The sequence below is a fragment of the Phlebotomus argentipes genome, unplaced genomic scaffold (assembly GCF_947086385.1).
Source record: "Phlebotomus argentipes unplaced genomic scaffold, Phlebotomus argentipes genome assembly scaffold_18, whole genome shotgun sequence".
In the NCBI taxonomy this organism is placed as follows: Eukaryota; Metazoa; Arthropoda; class Insecta; order Diptera; family Psychodidae; genus Phlebotomus; species Phlebotomus argentipes.
This window is the reverse complement of record NW_026776177.1, coordinates 15,232,563-15,248,354: the sequence shown is the minus strand read 5'-3', so window position 1 is coordinate 15,248,354 and position 15,792 is coordinate 15,232,563. Positions and strand designations below refer to the sequence as shown.

Sequence of the window (15,792 nt, the reverse complement as noted above, 5' to 3'; positions counted from 1 at the left end):
CTGATAAGCACTTTTTGCAAGTTGTTTCCGGAGTATTTGTTTTGTGGCAAACCCACGGAATTTTCCGCTTTTCTGGAAAATTCACTGGCCTGTGATGTTGTCTTGTGGTTTCTGTGAATGCTTTTGAGTCTGAACTTCCTGCAGGAAGTAAAATATTGCTGAAAAGCTGGGAATTTCGAGAGATTAGAGGAGGAGAAAATTTGCCTTCTTTTGTGTCAAGATTGGTGATGTTTTATCCCTGATTTCTCCAGAAGAAGGGATTTTCCTTGTGATTCTCGACTGTGGGGCTTAAGAGGAGCCTGCCAGGTGTGATATTTTCCTGTAGAGAGTCAAAAAATCCATAGCATTGTCGCGCCAAAGGAATATCCGCAAACTCAAACTGGTGATGGATGATTTGGGTGAGTAAACACTTGATTTTCCCTGTTATTTCCGTATTTATTGTTTCAGCAGACAGAGAGGGATTTTTGTTTGTTTACATTCCACTTGATAAGAGGGATGCTGATAAGCGGTGGCTTGGGAGTCCGCAAAAAATGGGAACAGTAAGAGGTACATAACCTCACATGCTTTTGTTGATCGTTGTTGATGTTTTCTCGGAAAAGAACGGTGATGCATTTACGAGTAAAGTCGAGATGATGGTGATCTTATTTATACGCTAAGTAGCGAGACAATACTGCTGGGCGTGTGTGCGTGCCCATACTTACCCTTGAGGTTGAAGATCTTCACACACTTTCGGCGACTTTTTGGCAAGAGATCAACCTCATTGATTTTGCTGGGAATCAATGGACTCTGTGGGGCCCTGACTTCTTGATCTCTCATGGCTCAAAATACCCGACATCCATTCGAAAGCTGTCGCCCTCCCCATATGGCCTAACATGCTATTTACTCGCCTTTTAAGGAAACCCCGCGCGTATCATGAGCGAGAAACATGAAACTGAAAGTAGTCAAATAGACACTCTCCGGACAATCGAGTGATGCCCTCAACTGGCCAGAGAGAGAGAAAGAGAGAAATTGCACTCCTAGTGCCCACTAAACTCGCCCATCGACTCCTCAGCGAGGTCAAAATCGCTTACACATTGCCTATAATGTGAAATTGATGATATTGCTTTCTGCATTAATTTTCAATTCGCCACCGCTGAGCGGAAATTCCACGCAGTCAACTTCGTGGTCTCTTCCAAATCCACGCCCAGACGATTATTAGAATCATTAGCATTAGAGGCTTTCTGACTTTCCCGTGAAATTCAATTTTTACGCCAATTTTACTGCAGCGACCTCCAAAAAGAGCAAAGGTCGGACTTTGTGGCGCTTCTGGATGTTGTCAGTGAAAATTCTAAGTCTGAAGCATGTTTAGTGAGTTTCAGAGCTAGAAATATTGCTTGAAATGCCTCTCGTCGGCCTCCAAAATCATTTTGCATCGTTTATCATGGGTGAATTTCTATGCTTTTACCGGCTAGCCATTTACATATCATGGTTTATGCGAGAATTCAGTGCTAAATATGTGTCTGTAATTTTTGCACTGATCTGTCGGTGAATCTTTGAGTGGCTTATTCAAACATGAAGTGATGAGTCACCTTTGTACTTTTTATGCTCATTTAGCTTTAAGATAACAGCGCAATTCTGCTGGATGGGAAAGAAGTGAGTTTGACCCGCTTTTTCGATGTTAAAATTGAAATCGAAGGGAGGGCGAAATGAGGACAGAAATACACATTGTGCGAGCCAAATGGGCTCGGGAATGGATCCTCCATTCGGTGCTTCCGCAGAGCACAGAACAGCTGATTAGAGGAAAGTCTTCCCATTATTTGGTGAGTGCGTTTTCGGAGGCACACCTAAATTGCTTGATGGCTGAAAAAATGGGGGAGAGAAATGCCTTGCGATAAATTGGATTACTTGATGATGGGAGGGCGGAGGTGATGAGGCTCTGGGTGTTTAGAACTCTGTGGGAAGATTGGACGCTCTCTCTTTCTTACATAATATCGTTGTATTTCCACAAGTCATTACCATTTGGACGCCACTCTTTTCCACCAACTATAAAATACTGATATATTTTCCTCTCTTCTTCGCTTTTTATCGACGGTCGCAGCCGAGAAATGGCGTAGACTGGTGCGATGTCGTCTCGTGTTTACTCAATTCACTCTATGGGCCTCCCCACCCGTTACTGTGGCTGGCATAGAGTGAATCCGTCACATAATCCGGATCCGCGTGTGGATCACTTAGTCAGTGGATATTTATACAGTGTCAAGAATGGTTGATGTTTCCACATAAGAGACACTCTCTTTGCCTCCTCTCTCTTGCGGCGAGTGCGTGTGTTGTTTCCCGGCGCAGGGCAGAGCCCGAGTCTTTGTTTACAAACTCCTCTTGCAGTGTCACAAGTTTTCTGGAGGAAATCATCTTGCAAAGTGATCAGCGAATTGTGGGTGGGATTTATTGAGTGACACACTAATTGAGGCAATAAAATTTGTGTTTATTGACGAAGTGTTGGATGGAGTGTGAATAAATAAATTCAAATTTTGAATTATTAATTCACAAGTTGTTGCTACTTAATTTGTGATCACTTGCTAACGCGAGAGAGTCTCACACTTTCTGTTTGATATTTCTTCCCTTATCAATTGTGTGCTTTATTTTAAGCCACTTATTTATAGATTGAAGATTGTTTTGCTATCAGTGAGGATTTCGATGTGGCTTTAATGCAAAGGTTAAATGAAAATTCTTGATATTCTTTATGAGCAGAAAAAGATGAGATGATCTGTTCATGTAATATTTCCTTCACGCAATGCGAAAAGGTGTTTACAGAAATAGGTTTTTTCTGTTGTAGTATTTTTAATTTTATCAAAATGATTCATAAATTTTGTGGTGAATGAGAAGGCGAAAAAGAGTTCCATTTAAAAATACCACTACGGGAGTCAAAGATATAAAATACACAGGATTTTTTTATACTATAAAAATGAGACTATTTTTAGCATTGAATTCTCCATCAAGATGATGAGAATGCAAATATTTAGAGAGGAGGAAAACCACAGATTTTCATCTAATCTCCATTTGTAATGAAAGTGAGAATGTGCGTCCTGTGTATTAATTGAACAGATTTCGATACTTTTTTTTACTACAGTTTCGTACTTCCGAATAGATCAAAATCATGGGATTTTCGCATGTTTATACAAAACAGTGATTTTGTTGCCGGTTCCCAATCTCAATCAAGCTGAAAGATGCAACCTGATGACGCAATTGTGTTAGAATTGTTTGTTGAGACAAGCCCACAAATGATATGAGACAAGGAAATGAGAATAATGGTTAGAAATAGCATTAATTTCTCTCTATTTCCTCTCCTTTTTCACACAATATTAGACATTCGTCACAGACACACGTATAATTTTCTATAAATAAATAAATTTCACCAACAGTTGTCAGCTATCTGTCTTCATAGTCGCCTCAATGATGGATGTATAGTTTGTAAGGGAGATTTCTTAAAAATGAAATAGTAAATAAATAATGATGAAAGATTAATAATGTCTGGGAGTGAACTCACGAGGTGTCAGTGAAGTGAAAAGACTGTGGAAAAAGAGAACACTTTTTCTGACCAGTGACTAGAATTGTGCAAAATATGGATTAAGTTGTTTTTGAGAGAAGAAGAAGAAGCGCAGATCAGTGTTAAACATAATGGATCGCTCAATGTATGGTAAAATTGATCCAGGTGCTCGTCAACCTTATCGGTGCACCGTGAAAGAAGGAGGAATTCTTCCTGGATGTAAGTTTTGAGAAAGCCTCAAGAGAGATAAATTTCTTGTATTTCGAGTGGACATAATTTGTGGAGATTAAAATGCAAATATTTGTTACAATCTCGAGTGTTTATTGGGCACACAAATGCACATTTTGTGAAGAGCGCGCGCACAGTGAATTTCCATCGCCTTTTTTGAGATGTTCCACTCATTTTCTCTCGACAAGCATCTTCAATGAAACTGCATCGAATTTAATGAAAACACTGAAACAGAATGTAATTACTTTAATTATGCCGCACACAACCGAGCCTCAATTCATAACCATAATTAATTTCCATGGCAAAAGTGGAGGATGAGTGTGAGGGAAAAAGGAACTGCATGTCTAATTCAATTTATGTGCGAGTACTGAAAGTGAGATTTCTAAATTTATGGTTAAAAAACAGAGTAAATATATTGAGTTACTTCACTCGTGAGCCCTTGGCCTGAGGGAAATTGTATCTCCGTAGAATTTAATGATGAGTTTGGTAAATATTTGCTTAACCTTTTCTCCAATCAATGACGCTTCGAATGAGAGTCATTTTGAGAGGGATTTCTTTCATTAATGCTAAGAGGAAATGAGTGATTGTTTGAATTATATTTAGATAGAACAGTAATGTTAAATGGAGAGGTAATTATTGGGCTTGTAGATAGCAATATCTGAGTAAAAGATTTATTTTTCTTGCTCCTGTTTACCTTACATCGAGCCTACAGTGAAATGCGAAGCTCGAAACTTTATGATGTATTTAAATTTCATACTAAAATATTTAAATAAATACATGAAATTCTATGAATCGTTAAATTTTACACAGGCGGTCATTAGAATTTTATGTGAATGTGGCCCTAAACAGAAACCTGTGAAAAATACCATCTCACGACTCTATCGAATTCCATGTTATTTCAGAGAGTTTCTCACGTGTTTTCACTGAAGTTATAATCACGTCTTCACCTCTAATTTCTCATTTGTTTTGCAATTCAGCATAATTTCCACAGAATGTAAATATTTGACGCTTGATCTTCAGTTGAAATGTTTTTGCCGCAGACTTTGTCGGTATGTTGTTCAGAGAAGAGGCATGCAATAATCAATGGGTTAAAAGTGTCGCGCCACGCATCGAAATGTTCGTATTCACTTTTGTTGCATGATTTGGGTCATTTGCTAAGGAGAACATCACACGCCAGAACACGTGGGTTCTATCCGGCGTCTGTGGGTGTCGCTGAGGAGAGTGACAGTATGACAGATTGCATTTCTTGCAAGGAATAATAGTGCAGAAAATCAAGACGAATGAAATTTGCATGTTTTACGCCCACGAAAGCAGAGGTTGATGTCTCGGATCTGTGGCGTATGCAGCTTATGCTTCTCGCTTGCGTTGGATTATCTCAGATTTTTCATTCATTCAGCCTTCTTTATATACGCTTATATCCATTGATTGCCTCTCTTTCTCTCTCTCTCTCTCTCTCTCTCTCTCTATGTAATTAACATGTGCTTGGGCTGTATATAGAGGGAGAAATGAAATAACGCACAGTGCCACAGTGATCCTCATGGCCATAAGTGGGTGTTATCTGTAAAATAATTCAACAATCAATTAACCAGTTGAACTCAAATGTAAATCTCTCCATTCGCTTGTTGTTCCTTCTGCCATTTTGGTCAAAGGAATTTTGCCAATTGATTTTCCGGCGATCGCGAGTGATCACGATCACTTGCCGGACGATCTTCATGAAGAAATTGTGGGAGAAAATGTATGTTTTGTGCTCTCTGGAAATTGGGTAATGCTTATCTTTGGGTATTTTCGAGGCTGAAGTGCAATGGAAAATGTTTTCTCTGTTGGAAAATATCAACCAATACCGCGATCATGTGGCATTTGTCTTCCCACCTTCTCAAATACAGCCACAGAGACGTGGTATTGAGGAGGCAGAGATCACAGAGGCAGAGAGTGACCAGGCGTCGCCATTGCCAAAAGTGATCTCACTCAAGTTGATCTCTCATGGCGCTCAATCGCTCCTCCACTTGTTCAAATCGCGACAGTGTTTTGTGTTGTTGACACACAAAATCTCTCCTCTATTTCTTGTTTATACCAAAGTGAAAAATAGCTTGAGAAATCGCACTTTCCGCCTTATCCATCCGTTCTTGTACACAGTCTCTCTCACTCTCTATTGGTGTCCCTGTACTTGTGCGAAAAGTCTAAAGATCACTTCTGTGAGTATGATTCTGTGACGTTTTTAGTGTGATCTTCACCGATCATTTGTGTATTTTATCGCCATCCAAATGATTTACTATCGTTCCACGTTAGATCGCAATTGATCATTCATATTTGTGACAGCATCGTGAATTTCAATCCTTTTCAAGTGCGCATTTTTTCCCGATGAGTTCGAATTAGTTTTCCACGCACTAATTAGTATAGGTGTATTTTTGGATTTACTTAAGACACCTCTCAAGTGGACCTTGTTGTGTAATTTGCCTGGTTTTTTTATGCTAAACCCAACCTACAGTGTCACAGTTTTAATTAATCTCGTCTTTCGCGCAATTTCTCTAATGTGAATGTAAAATGAGAATAGTTTTATCTGCTTGGCGAGTATTTTTTTATTTCGTGAATTCAACTTTTGATGATGAGATTGAACTTAAACCACTGTTTACTATAAATATATTTCTTCTTGCGTCACGCCAATGTGTAGGACTGTGAAAATATTGTGCGATAAAAATGGAAATAAGCCTCAAATGTGTATTTGTGTAAATTGTAAGGTGATTTTACATGAGTCTCTTTCCAATGCCTTGACGTGCGTGTGCGATAAAGAAAGAGTCAATTGCGATCTCTGTGGGAACGCCAAGAAGTGATCACTAAAGCGACAGCGATCCTCTGTTTTTCCCCAAAGGAGAGAGATACATTTGTGCAGTTGATTGAAAAATGACGACAATTTATCGAACACTGAATTCGCCTAAAGTGGATTTAATTCGCTACGAGCAGAAGATCAGTAAGTGTCATGCTGGGTTTAAAGTGACTCAATTTATATGGAATTAACCACAATATATTGAGGGTGGGAAATAACGTCAATCTTTGGGAATGTCTTTTGGGTAATAAATTCACGAATAAATTGATGGAAATGCAAATTTTTGTCTCTCACAAAGGTCACTTCAATTAGAAATGTCTGCGAGAGATTCTTATCTTGCAATTCATTGCGAAAAGTATTTAATTGGTTCGTCGAAGAGCACATCTCCATCAGTTTTACAACTTTTAGTTGCTTCCTTACTAACCCTGAACTGTTCCAACTCTTCAAACGTGTTTAGTATGAAAGAAAAAAAAACACACGGAATTCGATGTTATTAACCTGTAAAGACAAAATGTGAAAAATCATGTTTTTCCTTCGAAAAAGTATTTACGACAAACAGTTCTATATGCAAGCAAGGGTTAATAAATTAATCATCGTGTCTTTCACAGATTTATGTTGAGTTTTCCATGTTTTCTGTATTTTACTATTCGTCACCCGTCTAAATATGATTACTCGTCTTTATCACAAGTAGATAAAGTGGCTCTCTTATACGATAAGGAGCTCATTTACCACCACTGCATAACTTGAATTGCTTAGGCAGTGTTTAAGTGAAAGATCGAGGTGTCACACACTCGATAGAGTCTAACAATTTCGTGCTAAAGTGCTGTGAAATGGAAATAAGACCTTGTTACCTTGTCACTGAATTTTTTTACATCATCGAATACTTTGTGGGGTTTATCGACTGAATATTGCCAATTGAGTGGGATTTAATTTGTATATAGAATTCTTTTCATGATATAAACTGAAAAGGCGTGATTGTGGATGAACATAAATGGAGAGGAGTGAGAGACAATCTGAAAATCTTAGCTACGAATCCGTGGCTGAGAATATCAATGTGTATCTGGGTAAAAATGCCTCTTCTCTGAGTTCTGTGGCGGGGTCTTTTGGCGAATTGGTTGGCGTTTATGGACAGTGGATGAGATATTTATGGTTATTTTTCCTGTGCCCATTTCAGACGCGCTGCTCGCCGATCTCCAGAACTCCGTGCCGGGAGGAGCGTCTCAGCATCACTACAATGCCAACTCATCTGGAGGATACGGGAGTCTGCGCGCCAAGCAGTCCCCGCAGTCGGTAAGCACGGAGAGAAATTGGATATTTGGCCACTGGTTGCGTGTGTTGGAAGAGCGAGTGAGTCATCGAGCGAGCGCAGAAAGCGAGTGTGGCAACTCTGCCTGTGTGAGAAACACATGGCTCGTTGGTCTAGGGGTATGATTCTCGCTTCGGGTGCGAGAGGTCCCGGGTTCAATTCCCGGACGAGCCCTTTTTTCTCTTTTTTTTCCTCAATCCTTTTGCCATATTGCGAATGATGGGCCGATTTATTAATTTTTTCTCTGCGATATTGGCGAAAAAAGTGCGAAGAAAATGCACTGGACGCAGTGAGACAATGGCTTGAGGAGCGGGTGAGATGGGAAATTGCACTCGGCACGATATTCACTTGGCGCACATCCAACAAAACTGCTAGAGAGAGAAAAAATAAAAAAAGACGATGGTGAAACATGCTCGAGGATTGAAGGAGAGAAGCGTGTACATTATTCGTTCATAAATGAAATAATAGTGATCAAAAATATATCACGAATCTCGCGGTGTTGCTTCTCGCCCAAGACATCCGACTTGATATTCGGGACGGTGGTGGTGTTGTTGTTGGTGTCTTCCTGAAATAGAAGACAAGTGGAGGGCGGAAGAGTGTGGGGGAGCACTGAAGGGTTTCCCAAGTTATGAAATTTCACGTTCTTATAAGATACAAAGTAAATAAACTGATCTTCTATTAATATCCGAGTCATATTCGTCAGTATATCGACAAAAAGTGTGATATATGAGTGATGATTTTTCTTCTTCTCCTTCCCCAGCCAACGTACCATGTGCAGAGCCAACACTCCGCCTCGGGCGTGAATGGGGCCGTGCGTGGATCGGGGTCGCTGCCGCGGAATGTGGGCTCCAACACGGGCAACCTCTCCGAGCTGGACTCTCTGTTGGAGGACTTGAGCTCCCAGCGGTATGGCCGGAGTTTGGACAGGAAGGGCGAGAATGGCTACGCGTCCAGTCGCTATGCCAATGACTCCACTGTGAGGCCCTCCGTGGACAGCTTGCTGGATGAGCTGAGCAGTGCCAATACCAGCGGAGCGACATATGCTGTGCCCAATGGGTGAGAAACTCAGGCGCGAACTTTCTGAACGATGACGGAATCGCTGAAAAATTCGATGATTTCAAACTGTGAAAATTCCACCACAATGATCAGAATTTTCTCTCAAAATATTTGCTCTCATCTAAATTTTAAGCTTTATGCATTTTGGCTGGTGAGAAGATCATTGGCGAATTGAGAGATTTTTCAGCGATGTGAAGTCAATTTTAAACAATCCTCAATCAACGGTCATTGTGAGAGCGCATGATTGGCGATTGAGGATTTCTTGGGTGTGAAAATACAGCAGTTTATTTATTTTATTTCGATTTTACGATAACTCATATGTTTTGTTATTGGATGAATGAGAGAAAGTCAGCGTTTTGCGGAGGAACATATTGTATTTTCTGAGAAAAGTCGAGAAGAGAATAGTCAGAGCCTAGAATAAATGATAAATCGCTAATGAAATGTGTCTACAAACAATTTGTACAATAAATTTTTCGATCAGTGTTAATTTTTGGAGGAATGTTGCACTGATGAGTTCGCTGAACGTTGTTATCTTTTGCTTTTAGCACTTTGGCGATCATAAATGTTTGGCAAAATTAATTGATGCACTAAAATTATGGGGACAGAAAGCTTTTTTCAAAATATCACAATATTTCAAGCTTAATGAAAACATGTTGTATATTTTCAGAACATACATTCGATGTTTCTTTGTGATATTTCAGCGAGCAATTTGTAATTTATTATTTGCTAATAATAAATGAAATAAGGATTTAAATTAGTTGAATGAGACATGAAAACACGTAAAGATTTATTTTATGGAGTTGTATTTAGAATAAAACACCTCTTGTGTCGCTTGTATTCTGGGCCACGGTTATTAGAACACATAATTCTCTATTAATTGATCGTAAAGTGACGATATAGTTGTGTTAAATCATCCTGGGAGAAGAAATATGGTCTCTTATCTAATGAACTCGGTATTAATTTCAGAACGTCCACTCCGGAGCCCGGAAAAGCTGGAAAGCATGTTACGATCACCGTGAGAGAGACCAAGACGGAACGTATGCGGTCTCAATCTCCTCCTGGAGGTAAGATTGTTTCAATTGAAATGTCAGGATGGTGACTAATGAAATTTTCTTCGTGTCTCTCAGGTCAAGATGTCATGGAAACGGTGACGAAAGAGGAGAAATCCTACTCAAGCTCAACTCCATCTTTTCATGCCTCGACAGCCACGAAGGAGTTGGATGATCTTATGGCTTCGCTGTCTGATTTCAAGGTGAGCTGACAGAAATATTGATAAATAGATTGTTTATACTGTGAATTCTGAGCAATGATGATGATTATGTTGAACAGGTATCTGAGAAATCAGTTCGAGGAGCTCACAAAGTGGGTTTCACCTCACTGGTTGAATGATTTGAACAACACAGTCTGATAAATTCTTATTTAAAAGCAATCAAATGGACGAAAAGTGCCTCGACTATGTGATAAAAAGTGATGAATTAATGGGCATTTCTCTGTGATTTAGCGAGTTGGCGCAAAGAAGTGTATTTTTAATATTTTCTCAGAAGAGAAAACACCTATTTATACCAAATGACAAGACATAGGCGATGAATGAGTTGTAAGACTTTCAATAATAATTACAACACAAAGCTCTCTCTAAATCAGCTGATTTGAATTGTCTTGCTGACTACAGTGACTGCAAATGAGAAGCCCGTTTTGTGCCAGGGTGGAGGAAGTTAATTTGAGTAAAGTGGCCATAAACTATTTTTAGTCTGACTTTCTGGATAAACATTGACCAATTTATTTATAATTTTTCTAATTTATCTCCCCGAAAAACCTCTAAAAAAGTTGCTTAAATGATCAGAAGATGTATGGTTCTTGATGAAAGACCCTCTATTTTTAAAATTTGTGATTTTGCCGGATTACCCTTCAATTTGACCACTCCTTCTCTGTCTCTCGCACTGCCCTTGATTTATGTGTGTTGATGTGCAAAATTAAATTGGCGTCCTCAGTCAGACAACATTGCATGCAAATTTTGCGGGAAATCTGTGAAGATGATCCCCATAGAGCGGTTTGGGTAATTTATTCCAATAAATCGGTCTACACACTCCCGCGATGGTGGGAAAATTGTGGAAGAGAGACATAAATAATTGGACAAGACATTTGGTGTTGTGGAGAGGGCGAGAAGAGAGTTTTGCGGTGTGGAAGATGAAGCGCGTCATCTGCGCAATGTTGGATGAGAGACGCGCGTGTCCTTTCTTGGCTCCATAACGCACACCTCGTAACGGACGTTTTAAATCAAATTGAGGGGAATCTGCGCACGCTGATCCTATGCGCTGGCCGAACGCTGGGGCCACTAAATCTCGGCCGATGTTTGGTGTGTGTGAAGAGATGTTCTCACAGTCGTAGTCCATCACTCATTGGGTTAGCATCTGAAAATTTTTACTCTCAATATTTCCCGCGGTGGATTTTCCGGACTTGGGGTGGGATTTCCAAGGGTTTGACAGGGTTTCCTTTTGACTGAACTGAGTCGTAAGAGCTAAATTGGGACGGAGAATATAATTTCATTATTTCACATCTTGGATTTTCATCTCGCCGAGCAAAAGGCATCGCAGAGAAATTATAAATATAGACCGAGAAGTGCTCGATTTTGCACACTTTCCAACAGATAGGGCGAGGCTTTGGGAGAAACACTAGAATGGAGGATTTATTTGGGTCAGGAGATGGCTATACTTGTCTTCTTGAACTCATTTCAGGTGAATCCTAACAGTCATCGTCACCAGCAGGTCACGGATTACGCCAAGCCGAACAAGGGCGTTTCGCATATTCAGCAGTATAAGGAGGTGACGACAACTACTACGACCACCACCACTCAACCCCGTGACCAGTTGGATTCTATGCTAGGAAACCTCCAGGCCAACATGAATCGCCAGGGTGTGACAACGACACAGAAGGGCTGCTGCTCTGGGTGCGACAAGCCGATTGTGGGCCAGGTGATCACGGCCCTGGGCAAGACATGGCATCCTGAGCACTTCACGTGCAATCACTGCAATCAGGAGTTGGGCACGAGGAACTTCTTCGAGCGCGATGGCCATCCCTATTGCGAGCCGGACTATCACAATCTCTTCAGTCCACGCTGTGCCTACTGCAATGGAGCCATTCTCGATGTAAGAAGATCAACAGCAGATGGACGAGGAGTGATGGAGTCTGGGGTGTGACGATTGATCTCTCTTCTCTGCAGAAATGTGTGACGGCCCTGGAGAAGACCTGGCACACGGAGCACTTCTTCTGCGCCCAGTGTGGACAGCAGTTCGGCGAGGAGGGCTTCCATGAGCGGGACGGGAAGCCGTACTGCCGAAATGACTACTTCGACATGTTTGCCCCGAAGTGCAGCGGCTGCAATCGTGCCATCATGGAGAACTACATTTCGGCCCTCAATGCACAGTGGCATCCGTCTTGCTTTGTTTGCCGCGTAAGTATTAATGGGGTGGTGTGGGCACTTCTCGCGCCCACGCGAGGATTGGATAATGATGATTTCTATTCGCAGGACTGCAAAAAGCCCGTTCAGGGCAAGTCATTCTACTCGATGGAGGGAAAGCCCGTGTGCCCTCCGTGTGTGGAGTGCGAGGAGAATTGAACGGAATTCTCCCGTCCCAATGATTCTTCCATATCGGAAGAGGAATATGATGAATATGCTCAAGATATCCACAACATTTCTCTTTCAGCTGTATCTTTATATATATGAAAGAAAATAATCATATCCCGAAAAACATTTCTACTAACACCTCTCATTTTTCTCCCACTTAATGGGAGAGAGCATCCTTACTTTTGGAAAATCACGCTAAATGTAGAAATCTTGCCCCCTAGAAGACTTTATATTTGACACAGAGAAATAAATTTGTAATAAAGAGAAGAAGAAGAGAAAAAAAATAAAAGAAAAATAAAAATAGCCAAAAACAAAACACAAAGAAGAGCGAAAAGGGTGAGAAGTGCGCCCAAGACAGATCGCTTTCCCTCAACCTTGGGGGAGAGTGCTGTTCTCGTGCACAGTCTCACCCATTGACCACAATAAATCGCTCCTTGCATAATAGTCGCCACGTGATGGGGCCTTAATTGCGGATTTCCGTGACGTGATTTTCCAAAATTAACCACAAGCTGACCTCTTCGTGATATTTTTCACGGCATTTGTGTCTATTTTCACGCTGGGGCATCATTTTTATGTGTTGTGTTTACGCCCGTCTTCTTTTCACGCTGTCTCCATCGTGAGGCAGTAAATTAGGTTCCAATATGGGGAGTGAGGAGACGCATAAATTGGCCTTATTCCCACTCGCGCGACGCGAAAGATGATGCCAGTGCGTGTGAGGGTGCGGAGGGTAAACGCAGAGCGACAGCTTGTCATGCCATTGCATGGCCATTGACGAATGATGATTTCTTGTGAAATGAAATAAAAATTTCTCAATCAGCAAATATCAACATTTCAGCAATCGTCCAAATTACTCGATACATTTATTTTCGCGACGCGCAATATTTTGTCGTACAGATAAGAATAGCGTGATCTTGCTCACTGTCGCGGATGTGGAAAAAATCGATTTTATCATGTTTGTACACCTCGTCCTCAGCCTCTGAAGGACGCAAAATATCCCAAAACACGCAAATACAGTGAACATCGTGTTTATCAACACACAATTTTGCAGAGAAGTTGCTCGCCAAGCAGCCCCACTTTTCCCTACAATTCGGATTTTAGACTCTTCCCCGCATGTTGAGTGAATATCTCAATCCAAAGGAGCATTTCATGTCTAACATTCATATAATATATTGGGTGACATTCAATTTATTTATCAAACCGAAAATGTGTCCAATGAGAAAAGCTATTCCTGGCACATGAGGCACATAGAAACACTCTTTTTCTACCCTGTCATGAACGAAGCGATTTGGCTGTTTGAAATATATATAAATTTTCAATAATGTAAACATTAATATGACAACGTGGGTGATGTGAATAATTTTTGCATATTAATCCCGTCAAATTGAAAATTCCGTTGCTTGCAAAGTGACCTCGTGAATTTTGCAAAGTTTAAGTATAGTAAAATATCAGATCTTCCCTCCAAATCACTGCCAAGATAGAAAGTCCCTTTTGCGTGGTATTTCGAATGATGACAGAGATTAATTGGACTATTTAACGCGATACTTTCTTGTGAACTCTATTTTGCCAAGGCTTTCAGTGTCACCGTGAAGACAATTTGATTCATAATAATAATAATAATGAGGTGATTTGAGAGGAAAAATCAGATTTCTTCGCAAAATTACAGTGAATATAATTTTATTATAAACATCCTGACATGTGCTTGCGGGATATTTATTATTTCAAATGACGTGAGAATCATTAATTCACATATACGCAATTAATGATCAATTCTTTTTCGGAATATTGCACAAATTTGGCATTCCAATAAATTTTTGGTGGGTAAACAAATTTGAATTTAGAGCCAAAATTCTGTCATTGCGGCATCTGAGGTGATAATTATTAATAATTTGGCTCAATCGACGGTGCTTAGTTGGGAAATTACATATTAGAGATTTATTGCAATTGCGTTCTGTGATGATTTATTGCGATTTTCTTGCTGTGACTCTTGCAGGATTGCCGGCAGCCGTTCCAGGGCGGCTCCTTCTTCGATCACGAGGGCTTGCCGTACTGTGAGACGCACTACCATGCCAAGCGTGGATCTCTGTGTGCTGGATGCTCAAAGCCCATTACAGGACGCTGTATTACGGCCATGTTCAGGAAATTCCATCCGGAACACTTTGTGTGCGCCTTTTGCCTGAAGCAGCTCAACAAGGGCACTTTCAAAGAGCAGAACGACAAACCCTATTGCCATCCGTGCTTCGACAAGCTCTTCGGCTAGGCGTTCTTCTGAGGAAGAAAGGGATCGGCCGGCCCGGCAAGAGGAAGAGGATGAGTCACAAGAGAAAACTGAGTTCCGTTTACAGTCAGCAGCGACCGCATGATTAAAGAAAATCCGCTCTCCCTCCCCACAAGACAAAGTCTCCACGAACAATTAATCAATTATTATCTATAATAATGGATATAAAGTAGATTTTTTAATGAATGGTGAAAAAGAAAGTACGTAGAAGTTTTTTTCTAATAATTCCTCATACAATGAAATAATACATAACTCAAGGGTAATCCTCAAAGAATAACACGATAAATTGCTTTATAGTCTTCTCAAAGGTATCAATTTAGGTGAGATACATAAAAAAAAGTATATAAAATGCGTAAAAAAGTTTAATGTGTTAATATAAATCAGCAAGTCTTCTATTTATCTAATGAAAAAGAGAAAGATTATTTGTGCCAATTCTACTTACACTGTGTAACTCTTGATTCTGTCGTCTCACCATTTTATTATTTTTGATATTTGTTAATTATTGTATATTATTTTAATTTTATATATATGCGACAAAGAATTACTGTAGTTAGGAGATATCCTCATAACAACTTAACTCGTTATTTGACAGTGAATATAGAGAAGAAAATCAATAAATTTATGCCTCTATGACACAAGAACAGACCATTTTCTTGAGACCGCAACCGAAGGCAAGCCATCGATATGAAGGGACTTTAATTGCATTAGAGAAGGAGGTGAAGAGAATCAATAAGCAGTGAATCAGCGTTTAAAATCGAGGAGAGAAACTCTCAATATCGCCTGGAGGAGGAATTTTCTTTCACACCGTCAATATTTGCTTTCTAAATTGTCGAGCAAGCAAATTTACAATTCATCTTCGAGCATATTCGAAAGTTCTACGGCAAATATATTTGCTTAACTGAAACAATGCAAATTCACACAAATGATAGATCAAATTATTATAAATTATAGAGAATTAGTGAGA

At 40.2% G+C, this 15,792-nt stretch overlaps 1 protein-coding gene and 1 non-coding gene across 16 annotated transcripts; both read left to right on the top strand.

The window, feature by feature from the left end:
• Positions 1-4: 4 nt before the first annotated feature.
• Positions 5-15,469, top strand: LOC132260935 (paxillin). 15 transcript variants are annotated; one of them, XM_059759344.1, is made up of 9 exons: positions 2,220-2,407; positions 3,396-3,739; positions 7,744-7,859; positions 8,636-8,931; positions 9,898-9,995; positions 10,059-10,183; positions 11,664-12,074; positions 12,149-12,379; positions 14,544-15,469. In XM_059759344.1, the coding sequence occupies exons 2-9, from the start codon at positions 3,652-3,654 to the stop codon at positions 14,808-14,810; spliced, it is 1,632 nt and encodes a 543-aa protein (XP_059615327.1). In that variant the 5' UTR covers positions 2,220-2,407; positions 3,396-3,651; the 3' UTR covers positions 14,811-15,469. The 15 variants fall into 15 exon arrangements, with proteins under 15 accessions (XP_059615338.1, XP_059615327.1, XP_059615326.1 ...); XM_059759343.1 differs by having other exon boundaries at positions 2,220-2,411; XM_059759358.1 differs by lacking the exon at positions 14,544-15,469 and adding an exon at positions 12,455-12,854 and having other exon boundaries at positions 2,220-2,411.
• Trnap-cgg (transfer RNA proline (anticodon CGG)) lies at positions 7,978-8,049 on the top strand. The gene has a single exon. It is a non-coding gene; the product is annotated as a tRNA-Pro (tRNA).
• Positions 15,470-15,792: the final 323 nt, after the last annotated feature.